The sequence below is a fragment of the Schistocerca piceifrons genome, chromosome 1, assembly GCF_021461385.2.
Source record: "Schistocerca piceifrons isolate TAMUIC-IGC-003096 chromosome 1, iqSchPice1.1, whole genome shotgun sequence".
NCBI classification, from domain to species: Eukaryota; Metazoa; Arthropoda; class Insecta; order Orthoptera; family Acrididae; genus Schistocerca; species Schistocerca piceifrons.
The window spans coordinates 717813453-717833885 of record NC_060138.1 but is presented as its reverse complement, the minus strand read 5'-3'; the positions used below and the strand labels follow the sequence as shown (position 1 = coordinate 717833885).

The 20433-nt window shown below is 38.5% G+C and overlaps 1 protein-coding gene across 2 annotated transcripts in view; it reads right to left on the bottom strand.

The window, feature by feature from the left end:
• Nucleotides 1-20433, bottom strand: part of LOC124711018 (dosage compensation regulator) — a 189406-nt gene that overhangs the window by 68397 nt on the left and 100576 nt on the right. For both annotated transcript variants that reach the window (XM_047240970.1, XM_047240969.1), the window contains 6 exons: nt 20093-20254; nt 11102-11299; nt 10795-11008; nt 10376-10615; nt 10061-10269; nt 773-887 (listed from right to left, as the gene is read on the bottom strand). In XM_047240970.1, the coding sequence (XP_047096926.1) occupies nt 773-887; nt 10061-10269; nt 10376-10615; nt 10795-11008; nt 11102-11299; nt 20093-20254 (1138 nt within the window). The remainder of the gene's footprint in view (nt 1-772; nt 888-10060; nt 10270-10375; nt 10616-10794; nt 11009-11101; nt 11300-20092; nt 20255-20433) is intronic.

Below are 20433 nucleotides of genomic sequence, written 5' to 3'. Positions count from 1 at the left end.
ATGCTTCAGAAAATTACAATTAAATTTGTTATTAGTTATTCTGTAACTACTGTAACCTTTGCTTTCTCACAACCAGATTGCTTGACTGGCATGAAGTCATTCACAACTGAATATCCCTGTGACCAGTTATGGGGCACTAAGTGAAAGAGTTTCTGAACTTAAGCTTATTAGGTTTAGAAAGAAAACCTTGGATGGTTTAAAATTTTTGAGGATATTGGCTTTAATGTTTAAACGAAAAGGAAATCTGGGCAATCTACAATTTTGGTGATTATTCTAAATACCTTGGATCACTATAATATTTTGTTTAAAAGTTATTAGTTCTAAAGTTAAAATGAAGGGAAATTTTGGTTAATTTAGAATTTCAGAAATTACTTTTAAATATTTTAAAAGATGTTATGTTATAATATTTTTGCATGATATTAATGTTTTAAGGATTATTGGTTTTAATATTTTAAGAAAAAGAAAATATGAATTTTCTGTACACCAGTGTAAACTAAGTAAACCAATAAATATTCAGTTACTGTGCTTAGCCGCTTACCACACCAGATCCGTGCGTTCTAGCTTGACCAGCTCCACAGGTTAGCTTTCCCTTCTGAACTCTAAGAAAATTTATCAATTTCTGAGATGTCAAAGTTAACACAGGTTTCTGCACCTTTATCACATTACTCTTCTGCCACTGACGTTTTTATTTGTACTTGTAAAAATGTTTACTGTGAAACATTTTAATTACTGTAAATTCATTAAAATGTAATGCTTATTTCAAGACACTTACCAAACACAGGATGCTGCTGCAAATGCCGCATCAGAGCAAATATTAAATTCCATCCAGGAAGAAAAATTAATACAGCTCCAGGAATATCCAGTCCTTTAATGTATTTCAGCAGTCCCTGTTCGTGAAAAGTGAAACAGCAATTTTTAACAAAACATGACATTATCATACAATCCAAAGCATTAATTTAAATTTCTTTGTGAGGATTCATTGGTACCAAGTTACACTCAATCAGCAACTGTATGTCATAAGAGAAGAAAATTCTTTCTGATGAAATATTAAGCAAATGACAGTCTTACAAAAAAGCACAGATTCAGTTTTAAATTACTTCTTGAGAGCACTGAGTACACAAACCCTCCTTATTTATGTGCCCACTGTTTGATCAATAATACTGTCTGCGTTTTGTCTCTACACAATATCCCAGGAGGAATGGTCAATATTCAAGGATATGACACGAATGCTAAAAATGGCTCTGACCACTGTGGGACTTAACATCTGAGGTTATCAGTCCGCTAGAACTTAGGAGTACTTAAACCTAACTAACCTAAGGACATTACACACATCCATGCCCGAGGCAGGATTCGAACCTGCGACCGTAGCAGTTGCGCGGCTCGGGACTGAAGCGCCTAGAACCGCTCGGCCACCGCAGACGGTCTGACACGAATGATCAACTGAAGGAAAGAACTTCATATGTTCATATGCCCTGTTCTGAATGCTTTCTGAGATAGAACACATTTAATGTACATTTGTTTTTTGTCTACTGGCACACACATTCGTGTGTTACCCACCCTACCTCTTGGTCACTGCAGTATAATTAACTAACCATCAAGATCGCCAGACTTTATGCCATCTGATTTTTGTTTATGGAGTCAGATAAAGTCCAAGACATACAAATGAAAGGTGAATAAGCAAGATGAACCACTTGGTCGCATCATGGAAGTGCTGCCCTTATTAGGGAATGTCCAGAGGCCCTCACACGAGCAATGCAACATCGTCTCACAAGAGTGCACATATTCACTGAAGTTGTCAGTGGGATATTTGAACATTTATCATTAACTGTACAACAGCTGTAATGTGAAGAGTATGATAATGCTTTGAGGTGAATGTGTTGAAGATTCGTATTTTTCTATTTATACTTTGCAAAACACACGCTGTAATGTTTACTCACTAATTTACATGTGTACACCTGAAAATGTATTGAGGAATACACAAAATAAACAAAAACGTATATCCCAGTTAATGTGTTCTATCTCTGAAACCATTAGGAACAGGGCATATGCCATATGAAGTTTTCTGTTTCAAATTATTGTTTGTATCATATCCCTGAATATTGACTATCCTTCCTAGGACCCCTTGTATACCAATTCCAATATTCCAATCAGGGTTCTTATTGTAATACAAGAAAAACTCGTTATAAAAATGTAGTTTAATGGCTGTGCTGGTGCAAAAATGGATTGATAAGTTTTGTAAAGTATGGAAAATATCTTTTACAAAAACAAAAATTTCTCCAAAGATCCTTTAGCTCAATGCATTTGGTTCTACAACATCCAAATTTTTTATTACTTCAGAAAAGCATTTACAGTTTTTGTAACTATGAATAAAACAGAATCTTAATATGACAAAAATTTCTTCTGCCCAAAAATTTTATAAGAACTGGAGGCAGAATCTTGCTAATGTTATACAGCAGTGAATCTATGAAAAAGGGCAGGTAAGAAACTGTTTCGAAGCATGAGTTTGTCAATGCAAAGACCAATGCCTCAACTTTTTTTATTTTACTGATCTTTACTACTACTACTACTTCAACTCTACTAAAGCTTTCTGTAGCACAGGTGGTGAAAGAAGATCAATGACACTAGCAGTGGGCTTGAAGTGGCTGTTTCCTGTGTCTACCTTAAGCCATCAACCAAACTTGTATAAGTCCCTATGGCACGGCCTCAGTATCTTCATAATTCTGTAAGACTATTCTTTCACCTTGCTTGCCCCCATTTGCAATTCACAGCTGAAAGCTGGCTTCACAGCTGAAAGCTGGCAACACAGCTGCCAGCTGTGGGAGGTGATCTTTCACTGACTCTACTATGTAACCATTTCACCAGCTGACAAAGAGTGAATTATGAAAATATCTCGTCAGTCTTCAAATCAGACATCATGGTATAATGGTTGGTTCACACACTGTCTTTAACACATGACATTTCCAGAGGTCCTACAGAGTATGCCCATCCATGTTACCAGAAGTGACCAGAATTAACTGATAAAAATGGAAAGGAATGTTAGTTTTTGAGACAACAGTTCAACAGCATTGTGATCAACAATTGGGGAAGACAGTGCTACTATTCCCTTCCAAAAACCACATGCTACTGAAACTGTTCACATGTATCAACAGTCTCGGCAAGGTCCTCAAGACTCGCCACTTACGGGTGTTCACAGAATGTAACTGGCAGTAAAAATTAAAACATGGCAGTAAAAATTAAAACATTTCCTAACAGCAACTTCAACTGCAATTTTCATATACCTTAAATTATTAATGTTTGTGACATGGTATCACTCTAAATCACTCATTTCCAGTCTTCACTGTCCAGTGGCATCACCCTTTAAACCCTCTCAAACTTTGCTTACAACTAATAAGGAAATTTGTAGCTTTTTAAGGAGCTGCTTGACCTTGGTACCCCAGTATTTTTCACACCATACACACTATTACTGTGCTAGATTGACTGGTGGTAGCACTCTGGCACTCATGAGTGATTCTTCCCCCTGATTTCATGTGATATTTTTTAGAACCTCCATGCCCCTTTCTTCTGTACGTAAGGTCTGCCTGGTATTGGTTTACGTGCGGTTTTTCCTTAATTTTCAGTTCCCAATCATACTATCAACAGTCAACTTGGATAGTTTTAGAAGGATTCAAAAATGTTATGGATATGTTACTCGGGCAGTATACAAAGACGAGTCAATGTTCGAAGTCACTGAACTCTGTGGACCAATTTATTCTGCTGTTACTGCTTCTCTATTAATGACATAATACTCTCCACTTCCATTTATATTGCTGGCTACACCTCTCATGACACATAATGCTAAATTCCACATTATATAGCTGTGTCTGGGCACTTTTGAGTACGTAGTGTGTATTTCTTACAGTCTAGAAGTAATCATAGTACCAGGCTGAATCATGGGTGACATCCAACGCATGCTATGTATGCAGTAAACCCTCAGTAACCAGTCAAAAATGAATAATAAGCCTTTTGATTTGCAGTTACAATTACATAATGGGAACCAAGAAACCATGCCACACCATTACTTGCTGGAACTTTGGTTATTTCTTGGTGCAAATCAATGCTGAAACATATGTCAAATTGGGGTATGACATATGGCAGAGCCTCTGTGGAAGTTTAACAGGTTTAAATTACTGTTGTTGCTACATATTGTTTAGCAGTATCACGAAGAACAAAAATTATTGCCTACAGGATAATTTAGCGTTACATGGTGAAATATTTATTAGTAGTGCTAATTTTTAAGCATTATCTGGTTTTGGCTTTAAATTCTCTACTTTTCTCTTTGAAAGAGCTCAGTGCAAAAGCAGATATAGCTACAGTTGTGGCCACTGAGGGATTGTGATGAAAGCTTCGTTTGCTGTTCGCAAATAGATGGAAGCTACATTGACCAATTGTATTGGTGATGGAAAGAACAAACTCCTGTTGCGAATATGCCAGAGAGCTTGCCAGCTGTCATGTTCCACAGAGAACGTTGGTCTGGCACCAAGTCATCACACCAATAGTGGGTGGTGAACTGTTCCAAGACATGAAGCTATTTTGCAAGTAAGGATGTGGCCAATGACCAACAAGACAGTCTTACACTTTTAACAAACAGATCTGAGGCATTGTCTCCCAAAGATGAGACAGAGTCATTTAGATTTGCATCTCCTGCTAGTGTAACAGTCTCTCCTCTGTCAAAGACAGGGCACCAAAAGATGGGAGAAAGGGGCTTTTAGCAGTAGACTGTACCAATGTTAGACCCATTATGGGCCCTCCTACAGCAATTGTGCCATGAGAGGACGATGAATCAAATGTGTACCAATTGTGTATCTCGGGAGGAGTGCCTACTGATTGGAAGAGACCATCCCATGATCTACTGGAAGCACTGGTTGCCATCAGTTGCTAATGTCATCACCAGTGACGTTTGCTTGCGTTCTGATGTCATTCTTGGTTCTATCCAGAGAATTGGTGATGACAGCTAGCTTCATTTGTGCAGTCTCAGCACATCATTCTGAGCACTGATTAGAACCCTCTGACCTGGAGCTGAGTGGAGCGTCTAAACCAGAGATTTCACTGATTCTATAATAAGTTCAGCTGTAGACTCCTCAATATATATTATTCAGTGGAGACTTGGAAAGTTGCACTATACAGGTAAGGAGTGTGAATCACAGTGTGGTGATAAAACTGCAGACAGAAAGCAGACATACTAAATTCACTTTAAAACATGTTCTTTGAAAGAGTAAACAGCCATTTGACTGTGTATTATTACATTTCTGTACTATTTAGATTTTTGGCTTTTCTGCCATTATCAAGAACAATGCTAAAAGCTACTGGGCCATTATTATGTCATATTTGTTAAGGCAGTCCAAAGCAGGTAATCAAGCCTAACATATCTAAGATGTAATGTAATTGTACCAAGTACAATGCTAAATTCACTAGACCACTATTACGTCATATGTGTTAAGGTAGTCCAAGATCAAGATGTGTTAGTCTAGTTCGCCTGCTTTGGACTGCCTTAACAGATATGACATCATTATGATCTACCAAGTTATTGGTAATGGCATACAAGCAAAAATCTGGATAGTAAAGCAGATAAATATAGTAACACAAAGTCAAACGACAGTTTACTCTTTTAAGAAGTACTGCATGACTGTGGCTCAACACCATCGAAAACTTTTTAAAACCTGTATTTGAATACCACCAAAGCAATGTGAACATTACACAGACCAAAAAATTACATATTGGTAATAAGCATGACTGATGTTGAAAAATGATCTATACTATTTGAAGTGAACAAGTGAAAGAGGCACTGATAGAATTCCATTTAGATTTTATACTGGTTGCACTCTGGAGTTGGCCACTTTCCAAGTTTGCATGTATCTCGCATAAACAGCAAACAGTCCCACATCACTGAAAAAAAAAATAGTACACTTCTCCTGTTTCTCAAAATATGAAAAGAATTATCTGGGAAATGTCACGGACATGCAGAATAAAATCACTAAAATCTGCCCACTGCAGGATCCTTGAGCATATTCTAAGTTCAAATATTGTGATGTGCCTGAGAGGGGAAAATAATAATAATAATAATAATAATAATACTTACGCAAAACACTGATTGCCTTTTTCTATATATCTTGCAAACAGTAGATGCATGTGAAATTTAAATTACATTTTCCTAGATTTCCGAAAGGCATTCAACCACAGTAACACATTCTTGATTAACAGCCAAGTTATGATCACAAAGTCTCTTTGCAGCTATGCTGTTGGCTCAGTGAATATTTGGCTAATAGTATGTTACACTGGATGACCAATGCTCTGTTACTGAGTGTACCCAGAGGAAGCATAGTAGAATCCCCCTAGTCTCGAAATACGTTAACTTATTTATCAGATGCTGTCGGTAGCACCATAATATTCCTCGCTGATGAACTACGGGAAAGTATTGTTGGCAGATAATTAAGAGGAAATGCAAAAATTTCCACCAACTGAAAAAAATTGCAGCAGCTCTGGTTAATACTGAATAGTTCTAAACTGTTACAGAGAAAATCAGCTGCTTAACAACATTTCCAGCTGCAGAAAATCTTAAGCATGTTTACAGTAATTAATAATATTTACGTTAAGGAACAATTTGTACTTCCTTCTTTAAAGTTAAGATGAAATGAGTGGGTACCTCCCTATGTTATGTCATCAGCTTCCAATAACTATCAATTTTTTTTCTTTTTTGAACTTCGTTATCTCTCTGATACAGTTATGTAAGATGTTGCAGGTACATGAAAACCTGCAAATCAGTTATCAAGCAAGGTTCAATTTAAATTCATTGTTCAGTTTATTCTTCTCACTGTACTGATTCCACTAATATCATTTAGTTTGATTATAGATTATGTTGATTAAAAGTTACAGATCACTGAAATTAATACCACATCTCAGTAAGTGCCTAATAAGCAGAATCCAATACAATGGCCAACACCATTCAAAATTTCAATCTTCCAGCAACATTTTAAATTACCTGAAACTGATTACCTTCTGAAATAATTAAACTTTTAAGTTCTGAGCTATTACCAATTTTCATTGCAGTTTTTCCCTAACCACTGTTAGATTCTACTCTTTAAGTACCTACTTTTAACTTAATTTTTCTGTACAATATAATGCATGGCACTAATTAATTAACTCACTAATTAATAGTTTCATTTAATTTACTATGATTTTCAATATGGCACTCATACATCCAAACAAGGCGATTCACACCCCACAAGCATAATGGAATCTATAAATTTTTCTAAATTTCTAACCAGTAACATTTTCATAAGCCAGATTTTAGTTAAGGGTTGCAGTTCAGTCAAAACCAATCAAGCCCATTTTGAGAGTATTACACAGTTTACATAAAACAGTTTGTTCTTACAACTCTGTTGATTGGTACAGCAAAGTTCACTACAGCCCATCCAGTAGAGGGAACAGTTCAACAGAATGTACAATGCCGAAGTCGGGTATGTCCAGTCATATGTTTTTTAGTAACTCAATGACACTACATTCTAGTTACTTCTTATTGTGAATCTTCATGTTATGTGGTTGACTGTGTTAGATCTCAACAATGACCTACCAGGACAGCAATAATCAATGAGAACATATGTTTACAGTGTAATATTCTTTAATTTTGGTGTGTCTGCTCAACTTGAAAATCACTGTGTTATTCCAGTGGGGCAGTGCTGCCACTTTACATAGCATTTAACTCTGGATCTATGAAGATCATGATCATGATGATCATCATCGTCATCGTCATTCCATACTAAACATTACTAGTTATGTGGTTGAGGTTAGGTTTACTACACTATAACTTTACAGCAATAACTATGAATAAGTGCAGTATGCAACTATTCGTTGGCTTGCATTTAAAAGAATCTAGTGTGTCTGTAACTAGCCATTAACAATAACCTTTAATCACATCAAAAGTGAAAAATTCAACTCTATATACTGTGTGAGCTACATTAATGGAATTATCCTTCTATCAGCATCTCATTTTCAGCCAGTTACAACAATCAAAGGAAGAGGCATCAACTGCTGAAAGCAATGAAGCAGGTGAAGTGAACTGGTTAAAAATCTTGTTCTCAACTCAATATATTACTTTGATAAAGCAATGTTTATATAACCTCATTTTTTAAAAAAAAGAAGAAAAATTGGTCTACAGGAACAAAATTTGTGAGAAAGCAACAATTCTTTTTCACAAAATGTTTCACCACGAAGCATAAAGCGCGTTCAATGTACATGAAGGAAAGGGGATTCCATGCTTCGTAACTTCCTTATGCAATGCTGGGAATACAGATTATCTTGTTTCTTCATGTTTTCATCACAGAATATGTTAGAAAGAACAAATAATATTCTTGAGGTGAAATGTTCTCATCTACAATTACATGTTGTTCTGTTTGGATTCTTCTTCATGTACATCAGTATCTGGAATATGATTTGTGGTCATTCAGACTTCTTCAGTCTGCCCTCATCCTAAGTCTTCTGCACTGAAATGTGATATCCAAGGCAATGATATCATTCCTTGTCCTTGAAGTAACACAGTGACTCAACAATGAAAGCTTGTTTGAAAACAAAACTACTTTGAACTGGCACACTGAAAGAACTTTCAACTAAAACTTGAATGAAAGTGCCCACTAATTTTTTTCAAACATTCCTTGCTTGACCTCCCCAAAAATTCCTTCTTGAACATAGTTTTCCTCATCTATCAGGACTGTAAGTTGCTATCTTCAAAGTATAATTCCTATCAACTTCAAACCACACCTCTCTATGCAGATAGAACCAAACACATGCATGACAACATGGGTCCGCTGCAAAGATTAACATCCCCCCCCCCCCCCCCCAATACATACAAGCCACATATTCTAGCTGCCACCTCCTGCCAAGTAACGAATCTGAGGTCTTGCACCACATAAGGAATTTGCAGTGCCTGGAAAAGGCAAAGCATAATCCAAAGCATCTCTGGTGCCTTCATGTGACTACAGAGTGGATCCAACATTATACACTGAAGACAAGATAGCCCTCAAAACAGTGGGTCTTGCAAGTCATACATGTCACTACCAAAGGATGAACAATGAACTAAAAGTAAAATCTATGCAGCATGGAAAACACAACCAATATATGAGGGGAAAGCAAAATGTAAAGGGACTTTGGCAATTTCTCCCTGTAGGGCTTGGTAACACTGCTGGTATCCAAGACTGAAGTACAGTTGTCTACAACAATTCTATGTAACATATCATTCTTATTCCCATGTTAGTCACCCTACTGTAGCAGACCACAAAACACTGCAGCTCCGTTGTCAATTTGCACCAAAAACAAGGAAATGAGGGCAGTGATTCACTTTTTGGTTCCAGAAGGCACTGCGAACAGTGAGAACTATTGTAATGTGCTGCAAACTAATCTGAAACCTGCAATCACATCCAAATGTCACGGAAAACTGTGAAAAGGTGTCATCCTGCAGCAACATAATGTTCAGCCACATTCTGCCAAAGGTATGGCTGAAACAATCAAGGAGTTGGGATTCGAATTGCTGGAACACCACCATACAGTCCAGGACTGGCTCCAAGCGATTTCCACATGTATGGACCACTGAAGGAAGCACTCGGAGGAAGAAGATTTGCAACCGATGCAGAAATCACTGATGCAGTGTAAAATTGGTTACAGGTGAAACCAAAAAACTTTTGTTCAGACGAGATCAAAAATTTGTGAAACACTGGAGAGCGTTTAATGCAGAGAGATTACTTAGAAAAATACTGTACGTTTCAGTTTTCTATCATTAGAATAAATATTCATTTTCTCAAAGGTCCCTTCACTTTTTGACTTCTCCTCATATAACAGTATAATAATGTATAATTTTGTTCCTACAAGTGAAAAAAAGTGAGTCAGTAGGCAGACAGTAATTATCATTCTGCAGTTCTCACACAGCAATAATCTTACACTTACCCTTTAATCCTCAAAGCAGTACTAAATTTTCTAAGCAGTTCACAGAAACATTAAATACAGTTACAACTACATCATGAAAGAACCAACATACCTCTATAAGTTCAAAACTTATTTCCTTCTCACTAAGCTGTGCCATAGCATTCCGTGTCTGTGGTGAGTATTCATTTGATATCACTTTATTTAAGTTTTCATCCTGATCCTCGCCAGTTAATTCAGAATCATCTTTGTCTTTACGTTTCTTGCGATTGTCCAGTGGTGGAACAAAATTTAACATTTGTATGCTATCCTCAAGGAAATACTCTGAAAAAAGCAATGCAACTATCAGAAACTGTCTCCCCCACAGGTTCTATGAGTTCAAACTATTTCAAAATGTCTTAGCAGCCATCCTATCATATTTTAACATTACCTTGTACTGGGTAAGCTCGCCCAGGAATTTCAATTACTGGACAGTTGTTGAAATACTCGCTAAAAAGTGTTGTATCAATCGTTGCTGACATGAGAATAAGTCTGAGATCAGGGTATGTATGGATCATGTCCCTTAACACAACCATTATGAAGTCTGAGTTGACATCTCTTTCATGAATTTCATCAACAATTACATGAGATACACCTCGCAGGCCATTTTCCAGCTTCCTTAGCAGAACTCCTGTTGATGGAAACAGAGTCTTTAAATATTACATATATTGCATATCAAACAATGGAAAAACCAGAATGGAATGTTATATTACACACAGAATGGAATGTTATATTACACATTGTAGGTAAATACTGCTATTATGTAGATGAAAACACTAACATTGATGAAACTCAGTGAAGTAAACTTACCAACTGTACAGAACATAATTGCTCCATATGGACGAGGCAGACAGGATTCAAATCTCACACTATAGCCAACACTATTTCCCAACGGTTCTCCTCGTTCATTAGAAACACGATCTGCTACAGAAACAGCAGAAATTCGGCGAGGCTGGGTTATAACTATATTACAATATGCTCCCTGACCTGCCTGAATATAGTCATCCAGAATATACTGACAAACCTGAAATAAAATGGTAATGGGGAAACCTGTTATACAATATTCAATTAGAAGGAAAGAACTTATGAATGCGACAATAAGTAAAAAACGTTTCACCTGTGTGGTCTTTCCACAACCTGTGTTGCCCCTAATAATGACCACAGGATGTTCATTAATGGCCTCCATTATCTGAGATTTACATGACGCAACAGGCAATGTGTTACGTTCTTTTACCATATTCTGTAGAGCAGTATCATTTTGCATTCTTTCCCGAAAACTTTTCTGTAGGTCTTCACTCACTCCATCCATGTTAGCCTGTAATGTCAAGAACATAAAATTTACTCCATGTTTCTTGCCAATAACACAAATTAACTTGACTTAATTGTAATCTGCACAATCACTAAAAAAATTCACACAGAATTTGCTTCCTTGTTTGGGGTTCAGATTGAGTCTCGGTATCCTAGTGAGAAGAAAAATAAAAACTTCAACAAATTTTGTGTCAGCTGCTTGGTCAAAACCAGTATCCATTGTGAACAGGGATTTGGGGCACACACGAGTGTGGTTTTATACTGCAAAAAATACAGTCATTCCAAGATGGTGATAAGTTCGGAATAACAGACACTCACATATAGCTGACTGATGGACAGCAAGCGCAAACACGCGCGCAAACACACACACACACACACACACACACACACACACACACACACACACACACACACAGTGCAGGGGCTTAACCCTACAGCACACAGAGTTGCCGATTTGATCCATTTCTTCCTCCAATCATGCTGCAACAAAGTTGGACTAACTGGTGAAGTTACGCTGTCAGAACATTTTTTTATGATATCCTGTTTACAATCTGTAGCACAACATGTGATGTCTATGAACTACTCTTGACTGCCATAGTTTATCAAAAGCAGATGCTCCACCAGTATCTTTAACAAGTTTTATATGCAATGTATTCACTAGTTATATGTTACCACATAAAATTTACACAAATATTCTGGAATTCCCCCCCCCCCCCCTCCAGCTTTATATTATTGTATCGATTTCACAATCGGCATCTTGATCACACTTGTGTACCAATAGCTGCTCCATTGTGTATGGTCCTGTATATATTCTGCTTTGAGTTATTTCTACATAAATAAATTAAAGTCACCTTTTCACTAATAGGTACACTGTTTTACGAGGAAGGTTTGTGTGCATAATCTGTAACTATTTTACACAAATTGGCTGAAGTATAATGAACTGAAGTTACAATGTGAAAATAATGCCATTGCCACCTAGCAAACAGCCGTCCTAACTCTATAGAGAACCGCAGTGACTTCAGATGCTTCAAGTATGACCGGATTTGCAACTGGTATGGTGCTCTAAGGATACAGTATGTGGCTGGATGTGGAGACTCGCTAGAAACTAAATGTAACTCATATTCCACATTACACTATACCACCACCTTTCCCAGTTGGATAACTGATCAGAGATATGCAAGCCACCCAAGTGACAGCCAGTTGACTGCAATCATTTCAGAACACAAATGGATAGCGTAAAATGTGCATTCAAAACCTTTGGTTTTCAATTCGTAATGTTGTTGTTGTTGTTGTTGTTGTTGTTGTCTTCAGTCCTGAGACTAGTTTGATGATACTCTATCCTGTGCAAGCTTCTTCATTTCCCAGTACTTACTGCAACCTACATCCTTCTGAATCTGCTTAGTGTATTCATCTCTTGGTCTCCCTCTACGATTTTTACCCTCCACACTGCCCTCCAATGCTAAATTTGTGATCCCTTGATGCCTCAGAACATGTCCTACTAACCGGTCCCTTCTTTTTGTCAAGTTGTGCCACAAACTGCTCTTCTCCCCAATTCCATTCAATACCTCATCATTAGTTATGTGATCTACCCATCAAATCTTCAGCATTCTTCTGTAGCACCACATTTCGAAAGCTTCTATTCTCTTCTTGTCCAAACTATTTATCGTCCACGTTTCACTTCCGTACATGGCTACACTCCATACAAATACTTTCAGAAACGACTTCCTGACATTTAAATCTATACTCCATGTTAATGAATTTCTCTTCTTCAGAAAATCTTTCCTTGCCATTGCCAGTCTACATTTTATATCTTCTCTACTTCGACCATCACCAGTTTTTTGCTCCCAAAATAGCAAAACTCCTTTACTACCTTAAGAGTCTCATTTCCTAATCTAATTCCCTCAGCATCACCCGATTTAATTCGACTACATTCCATTATCCTAGTTTTGCTTTTGTTGATGTTCATCTTATATCCTCCTTTCAAGACACTGTCCATTCCGTTCAACTGCTCTTCCAAGTCCTTTGCTGTCTCTGACAGAATTACAATGTCCTCGGCGAACCTCAAAGTTTTTATTTCTTCTCCATGGATTTTAATACCTACTCCGAATTTTTCTTTTGTTTCCTTTACTGCTTGCTCAATATACAGAATGAATAACATCGGGGAGAGGCTACAACCCTGTCTCACTCCCTTCCCAACTGCTGCTTCCATTTCATCTCTCTTGACTCTTATAACTGTCATCTGGTTTCTATACAAATTGTAAATAGCCTTTCGCTCCCTATATTTTACTCCTGCCACCTTCAGAATTTGAAAGAGAGTATTCCAGTCAATATTGTCAAAAGCTTTCTGTAAGTCTACAGATGCTAGAAACATAGGTTTGCCTTTCCTTAATCTTTCTTCTAAGATAAGTCGTAAGATCAGTATTGCCTCTTGTGTTCCAATATTTCTACGGAATCCAAACTGATCTCCCCCGAGGTCGGCTTCTACCAGTTTTTCTATTCGTCTGTAAAGAATTCGTGTTAGTATTTTGCAGCTGTGGCTTATTAAACTGATAGTTCGGTAATTTTCACATCTGTCAACACCTACTTTCTTTGGGCTTGGAATTGTTATATTCTTCTTGAAGTCTGAGGGTATTTCACCTGTCTCATACATCTTGCTCACTAGATGGAAGAGTTTTGTCAGGACTGGCTCTCCAAAGGACGTCAGTAGTTCTAATGGAATGTTGTCTACTCCAGGAGCCTTGTTTCAACTCAGGTCATTCAGTGCTCTGTCAAACTCTTCACGCAGTATCGTATCTCCCATTTCGTCTTCATTTACATTCTCTTGCATTTCCAGAATATTGTACAAGTATGTCGCCCTTGTATAGACCCTCTATATACTCCTTCCACATTTCTGCTTTCCCTTCTTTGCTTAGAACTGGGTTTCCATCTAAGCTCTTGATATTCATGCAAGAGGTTCTCTTTTCTCCAAAGGTCTCTTTAATTTTCTGTAAGCAGTATCTATCTTACCCTAGTGATATATGCCTCTACATCGTTACATTTGTCCTCTAGCCATGCCTGTTTAGCCATTCTGCACTTCCCGTTGATCTCATTTTTGAGACGTTTGTATTTCTTTTTGCCTGCTTCATTTACTGCATTTTTATATTTTCTCCTTTCATCAATTAAATTCAATATATCCTCTGTTACCCAAGGATTTCTACTAGCCCTCGTACTTTTTACCTACTTGATCCTCTGCTGCCTTCAAGTACTTCTTCCCTCAAAGCTATCCATTCTTCTTCTACTGTATTTCTTTCCCCCATTTGTGACAATTGTTCCCTTATGCTCTCCCTGAAACTCTGTACGACCTCTGGTTTAATCAGTTTGTCCAGGTCCCATCTCCTTAAATTCCCACCTTTTTGCAGTTTCTTCATTTTTAATCTACAGTTCATAACCAATAGATTGTGGTCAGAGTCCACATCTGCTCCTGAAAATGTCTTACAATTTAATACCTGGTTCCTAAATCTCTGTCTTACCATTATATAATCTATCTGATACCTTCTAGTGTTTCCAGGATTCTTCAATGTGTACAACCTTCTTTTATGATTCTTGAACCAAGTGTTAGCTATGATTAAGTTATGCTCTGTGCAAAGTTCTACCAGAAGGATTCCTCCTTCATTTCTCCCCCCCCAATCCATATTCACCTACTATGCTTCCTTCTCTCCCTTTTCCTACTCTTGAATTCCAGTCAGCCATGACTATTAAATTTTCGTCTTCCTTCACTACCTGAATAATTTCTTTTATCGCTTCATACATTTCATCAATTTCTTCATCATCTGCAGAGCTAGTTGGCATATAAACTTGTACTACTGTAGTAGGTGTGGGCTTCGTGTCTGTCTTGGCCACAATAATGCGTTCACTATGCTGTTTGTAGTAGCTTACCCGCACTCCTATTTTTTTCAAATAGTTCAAATGGCTCTGAGCACTATGGGACTTAACTGCTACGGTCATCAGTCCCCTAGAACTTAGAACTACTTAAAGCTAACTAACCTAAGGACAGCACACAACACCCAGCCATCATCCTATTTTTTTATTCAATATTAAACCTACTCCTGCATTACCCCTATTTGATTTTGTATTTATAACCCTGTGTTCACCTGACCAAAAGTCTTGTTCCTCCTGCCACCGAACTTCACTAATTCCCACTATATCTAAATTTAACCTATCCATTTCCCTTTTTAAGTTTTCTAACCTACCTGCCTGATTAAGGGATCTGACATTCCACACTCCGATCCGCAGAACACCAGTTTTCTTTCTCCTTATAACGACGTCCTCTTGAGTAGTCCACGCCCGGAGATCCGAATGGGGAACTATATCACCTCCAGAATATTTTATCCAAGGGGACGCCATCATCATTTAACCATACAGTAAAGCTTCATGCCCTCAGGAAAAATTACGGCTGTAGTTTCCCCCCTTGCTTTCAGCCGTTCGCAGTACCAGCACAGCAAGGTCATTTTGGTTAGTGTTACAAGGCCAGATCAGTCAATCATCCAGACTGTTGCCCCTGCAACTACTGAAAAGGTTGCTGCCACTCTTCAGGAACCACATGTTTGTCTGGTCTCTCAACAGATACCCCTCCGTTGTGGTTGCACCTACGGTACGGCCATCTGTAACGCTGAGGCACGCAAGTTTCGGAACCAATGGCAAGGTCCATGGTTCATTGGGGGAGGGGGGGGGGGGGGCATTCTTTATGCATTAAGTAAATAATTTTGCGGAAATGTACGTCAGTGTGAGATGCAGGTTTGCTTCATTTATATAAAGAAAGTTTCAAAGCAGTGTGACAGATGACTTCAACTTCCTGCTTTCCTTTAAACATAGGGGTGAATGTGATTCATTGTGTGGTGGGGGAAACAGATTATTTGTTTAGACACTTCCAAATTGTACAGTAGATTGGTAAATGAATCTCCACTTGGTGAGAAAGGCATTTAGGCCTTTTAAAGATCATAAACACATGGGCACAATCTTCCTGAATGAGACTCAGATATTTATTACGGATGAACAGACAGGATTTCAAAATGGTTCCACAGACAGTAGAGTAACGCATTTTGAAATATGACGACAATTTACGACTGCCAATTTCTGTTTCCCTAAGATTAACAATCTCTATTCACACTCTCAATTCACTGCAGATTCGTAGAACAGTGGACAGTGAGTTACTGAATTTTGAAGTATTGTAATAAATATGATCAATAATGAAAAGATAACCACCTCATCATTCCACTGTAATTTAAGACTTATAATTTGAAATAATCAAATATTTTTAACCAATATAGAACACGAAACATTCATGCCACTGGACAAATTTCCTGGTGTGACCTGTTCAGACGCCTTAAGTTGTTAGGAAATGGTGATATTCCTTTAATTGAAGTTGTTCTCTGAATTTCATTCATAACTCTAAGCAGTGTCCTGCAAACAAAATATGCTACACCAGATAAGTTGTCTGGCCACAGATAGATAGTGGTACCTGTGTGAAGCTGGGTTGGGTCGGTAGTTTTGCATGTATAAGCAACATGAAAACATTGTAAAAGGATATTACTTGCATTTTGTGAACAATGGTGAGTCAAGAAAACCACTCACAGAACTGATTATTTTTTGATAGCGATTAGTAACTGAATTTAGTGACAGATTATCTTTGTGCGCTTCAAAATACATTTTCAGCAAATTAGACAAAAATCAGTGACATAGAGACATGTTGCAATGTTGAAAGCATCTGACAGTTTAAGTTACAGAGCTACTGATTCTGTAGTCAAGCATCATGATGCTTTACATACTGCAACAAATAATAGATTCAAGACTAGTACTCTAGATCACATCACATCAGAAACAGACTGCCTGTCCAATTCCTCTTACACGCAGCCAAAAGTGTCTTGCCACAGTCTCGAATCTGTGAAGAACAACTGTTTCTGAGGCAGTGGGACCTGTGAATCGGATCATCATGCTGAGTGCCTGCAAGTATATGAACTGTGGAAAGAACAGACACAGAACATCTGAACTAAAAATGTTCCGATTTCTTGTCAAACATGAAGAAAGGTTACAGAAGTGCAGCTTGAATTCAGATGGAAGAATACATAAATTGTAATTAAGAATTAATAAAGAATCCTAAGTATGGGATCCTCTCTATATTTTGTAGCTGTTAGATGCAGGCATAACAGGGTAACTGTGCTTCCTGCACAGGAAGCTATGACGTACCTTTTGCATTCCTTGCTTCTGTTTTCATTTTTTTTCAAAAGCAAAGAGTAAAGGTGAAGCGGTAGCCCAGCGTAGAGCAATGTAGTTTTGATTTTCTAATGTTAAAAAACTTTAGATGTTTTTCTTGTTTTTCGGTAAGAGAAAGATCTCGCTCTCTGTTAATGAATGAAGGTAGACACACATTATTTTACAGCGAAATTGGCAGTAGCCATTATGGTCATGAGAATAAGTAAAAAGTCTATATTTGGCACTACATAATATATAAAAATCCAAGAAACTCACCCGTGTACTTTGGAATTATTAAGATAAGGGAGATCACCAGTCTCATGGGATTAGAGAAGGATGGGGAACGAAGTCGGCCGTGCCCTTTCGAAGGAACCATCCCAGCATTTGCCTAGAGCAATTTAGGGAAATCACGGAAAACCTAAATCAGGATGGCCGGATGCGGGATTGAACCACCGTCCTCCCGAATGCGAGTCCAGTGCGTTAGCCACTGCGCCACCTTGCTCAGTCAAGGGGTTGGGAACGGGGTCGGAATAGAGATGGATAAGCATACTGCATGCATCCAGTGGACGACAGAATACCACTGAGGGTGGGATGGGGAGGATAGTGAGCAGGATATTACTCATTTCAAGGCACGACAAGAGGTAGTCGAAATTCTGGCACAAAGTGTTTCAGTTGCTCCAGTCCTGGGTCGTACTGAGTCACGAGGGGAATGCCCTTTGTTACTTACAGTGTGAATGTGGGAGGTGGTAGGTGGTAGGTGGCAGTGCATGGGAGATTGTTTCTGGACAGGGTTGGGAGGGTAATTTCAGTCTGTGAAGGCCTCAGTGAGACCCACCGACATATTTGGGCAGGGACTGCTCATCTTTACGGATGTGACAACTTCGGATGGCTAAAATGTATGTAAGGACTTTGGAATGGATGGCAGCTGTTGAAGTGGAGGTGGTATTGGAGGTTAGTAGGTTTGATGTGGTTAGAGGTATTGATGTAGTCATCCTTGAGGTGGGGGTTAACAATGAGAAGCTGGCATGTTGGGTTGAGGACCAGGTGAAGTGACTGGAGTAGTAGGTGTTGAGGTTCTGGTGGAAAGTGTATAGGGTGTTCTCACCTTTGGTCAAGATCACAAAGGTGTCATCAGTGACTGTGAACCAGGCGAGGGGTTTGGGATTTGGTGTAGTTAGGAAGGATTCCTGTAGATAAGCCATGAAGAGGATGGCATAAGTTGGTGCCATGCTGGTGCCCATTACGGAACCATAGATTTGTTTGTGGGTGATGCCTTCAAAGGTGAAATAACAGTGGGTGAGGATATAGCTCATTATGGTGAGCAGGAAGGAGGTTGTAGGCTTGGAGTCAGTTTGGTACTGTGAAAGTTAGTGTTCAACAGCACAAAGGCCATGGGCATTATGGATGATAGTGTAGAGGGAGACTGCTTTTATAGTGACCAGCATGGTGCCAAGTGGTAAAGGAACAGAACAGTGAATAATCTGTGGAGGAAATAGTTGGAGTCTCTTATGCAGGAGGATAAGTTATGGGCAATAGGCTGAAGGTGTTGATCCATGAAAGGAGGGATTCTCTCAGTGGGATCACTGTAGCCAGCCACAATGGGGTGTTCTGAGTGGTAGGGTTAATGGGCTTTAAGGTCACTGTAGCAGGATTTGTAGGTGGACATATCTCACAGCTGGCGGAGTCCCACTGCCATGTACTCCCTGTTGTTCATAACCACAACGGTGGAGCCTTCGTTGGCAGGTAGGATTACACGGTTGGGATCAGTATGTAAGTTGTGGAGTGTACTTCTTTCTTCAGATGTTTGGTGAATGAGGGTGAGGCAAGGTTTGAAGTTAAGAAATTTTGGAATGTTAACAGGGAGTGATTTGCGCACACAAAGGGTGGATTACAGTTGGATGGAGGAGTGAACCGAGTCAGGCAGGGTTCAATATTGGCTTTGGGTTGAATCCAATTGACAGTTGGTGGTAAAAAAGTGTTTCCACTGCAGGGAGACGGAGAGACAGAGTCTCTAAGCATATTTGAATTTGGGAGTGGGACAAAAGTTATGACCTTTGAAAAGAGCTGACCCTTCTGTGGGACTGAGGCATTTGGAGGACAGGTTCATGACTGGGTTTCAGGTCTCTTTAGATGTTGGTGGGAGTGAGTTTCAGAGGGTGTGATAAATTTAGTTATTGTACGAGGTTTGATTTTGTCTAACACTTTTTCCTCCATTCCATAAACTCTCAGTTTTCCTTTGTTTCTATTCTCTAATGCATTACTTTACTCAATGTCATCCTTTTCTTTCTCTTCTTTCCAGTGTTTTACTGTCACCTTATAAATAGCACATACTGATTTCCAAGCCAAACTGGATCAACAGTCTCATTTGTGAGACACAATCTGCTATGTGATCACGCAGATCGATTGTGCACCATCTCGTGTCGTGACTATAAGGAATTTATAATGCAGATGAATGAAAACCTTGGTATGCACGAGTAAATGCTTGTAAATGTACATCAAAATAGTTCTTTAGTCAGAACAGAATTCATTATTTCTATTTTGCTTAAAGTAACAGCTTAACAACACTACTTACAGTTGCTAAGGGTCCTTCATCAATATTACAGCTGGTCCAGGCATTCCAATTTGGTTGTGGTGGAGACCAAGGCACTACACCAGCGGACTGAGGTTTTGCAGTAATGAATTCTTCAAGAACATGATCAGTAACCAAGGACACAGGATTTTCTGAACTTGCAGGCTGTAAGTTATTACAGATTTATTAAATTCAGACCTAGAAAGTTATGAAATATAGTATTATTCTATTTCTAGTTGTAACTGAAGCTGGCACTTGGTGCTTATTTCTACTGTGCATACTTAAGTGAGAACGATATTTCAGTGGGAAACTTATATATCACACCAGAAATAACTGAGGTCATA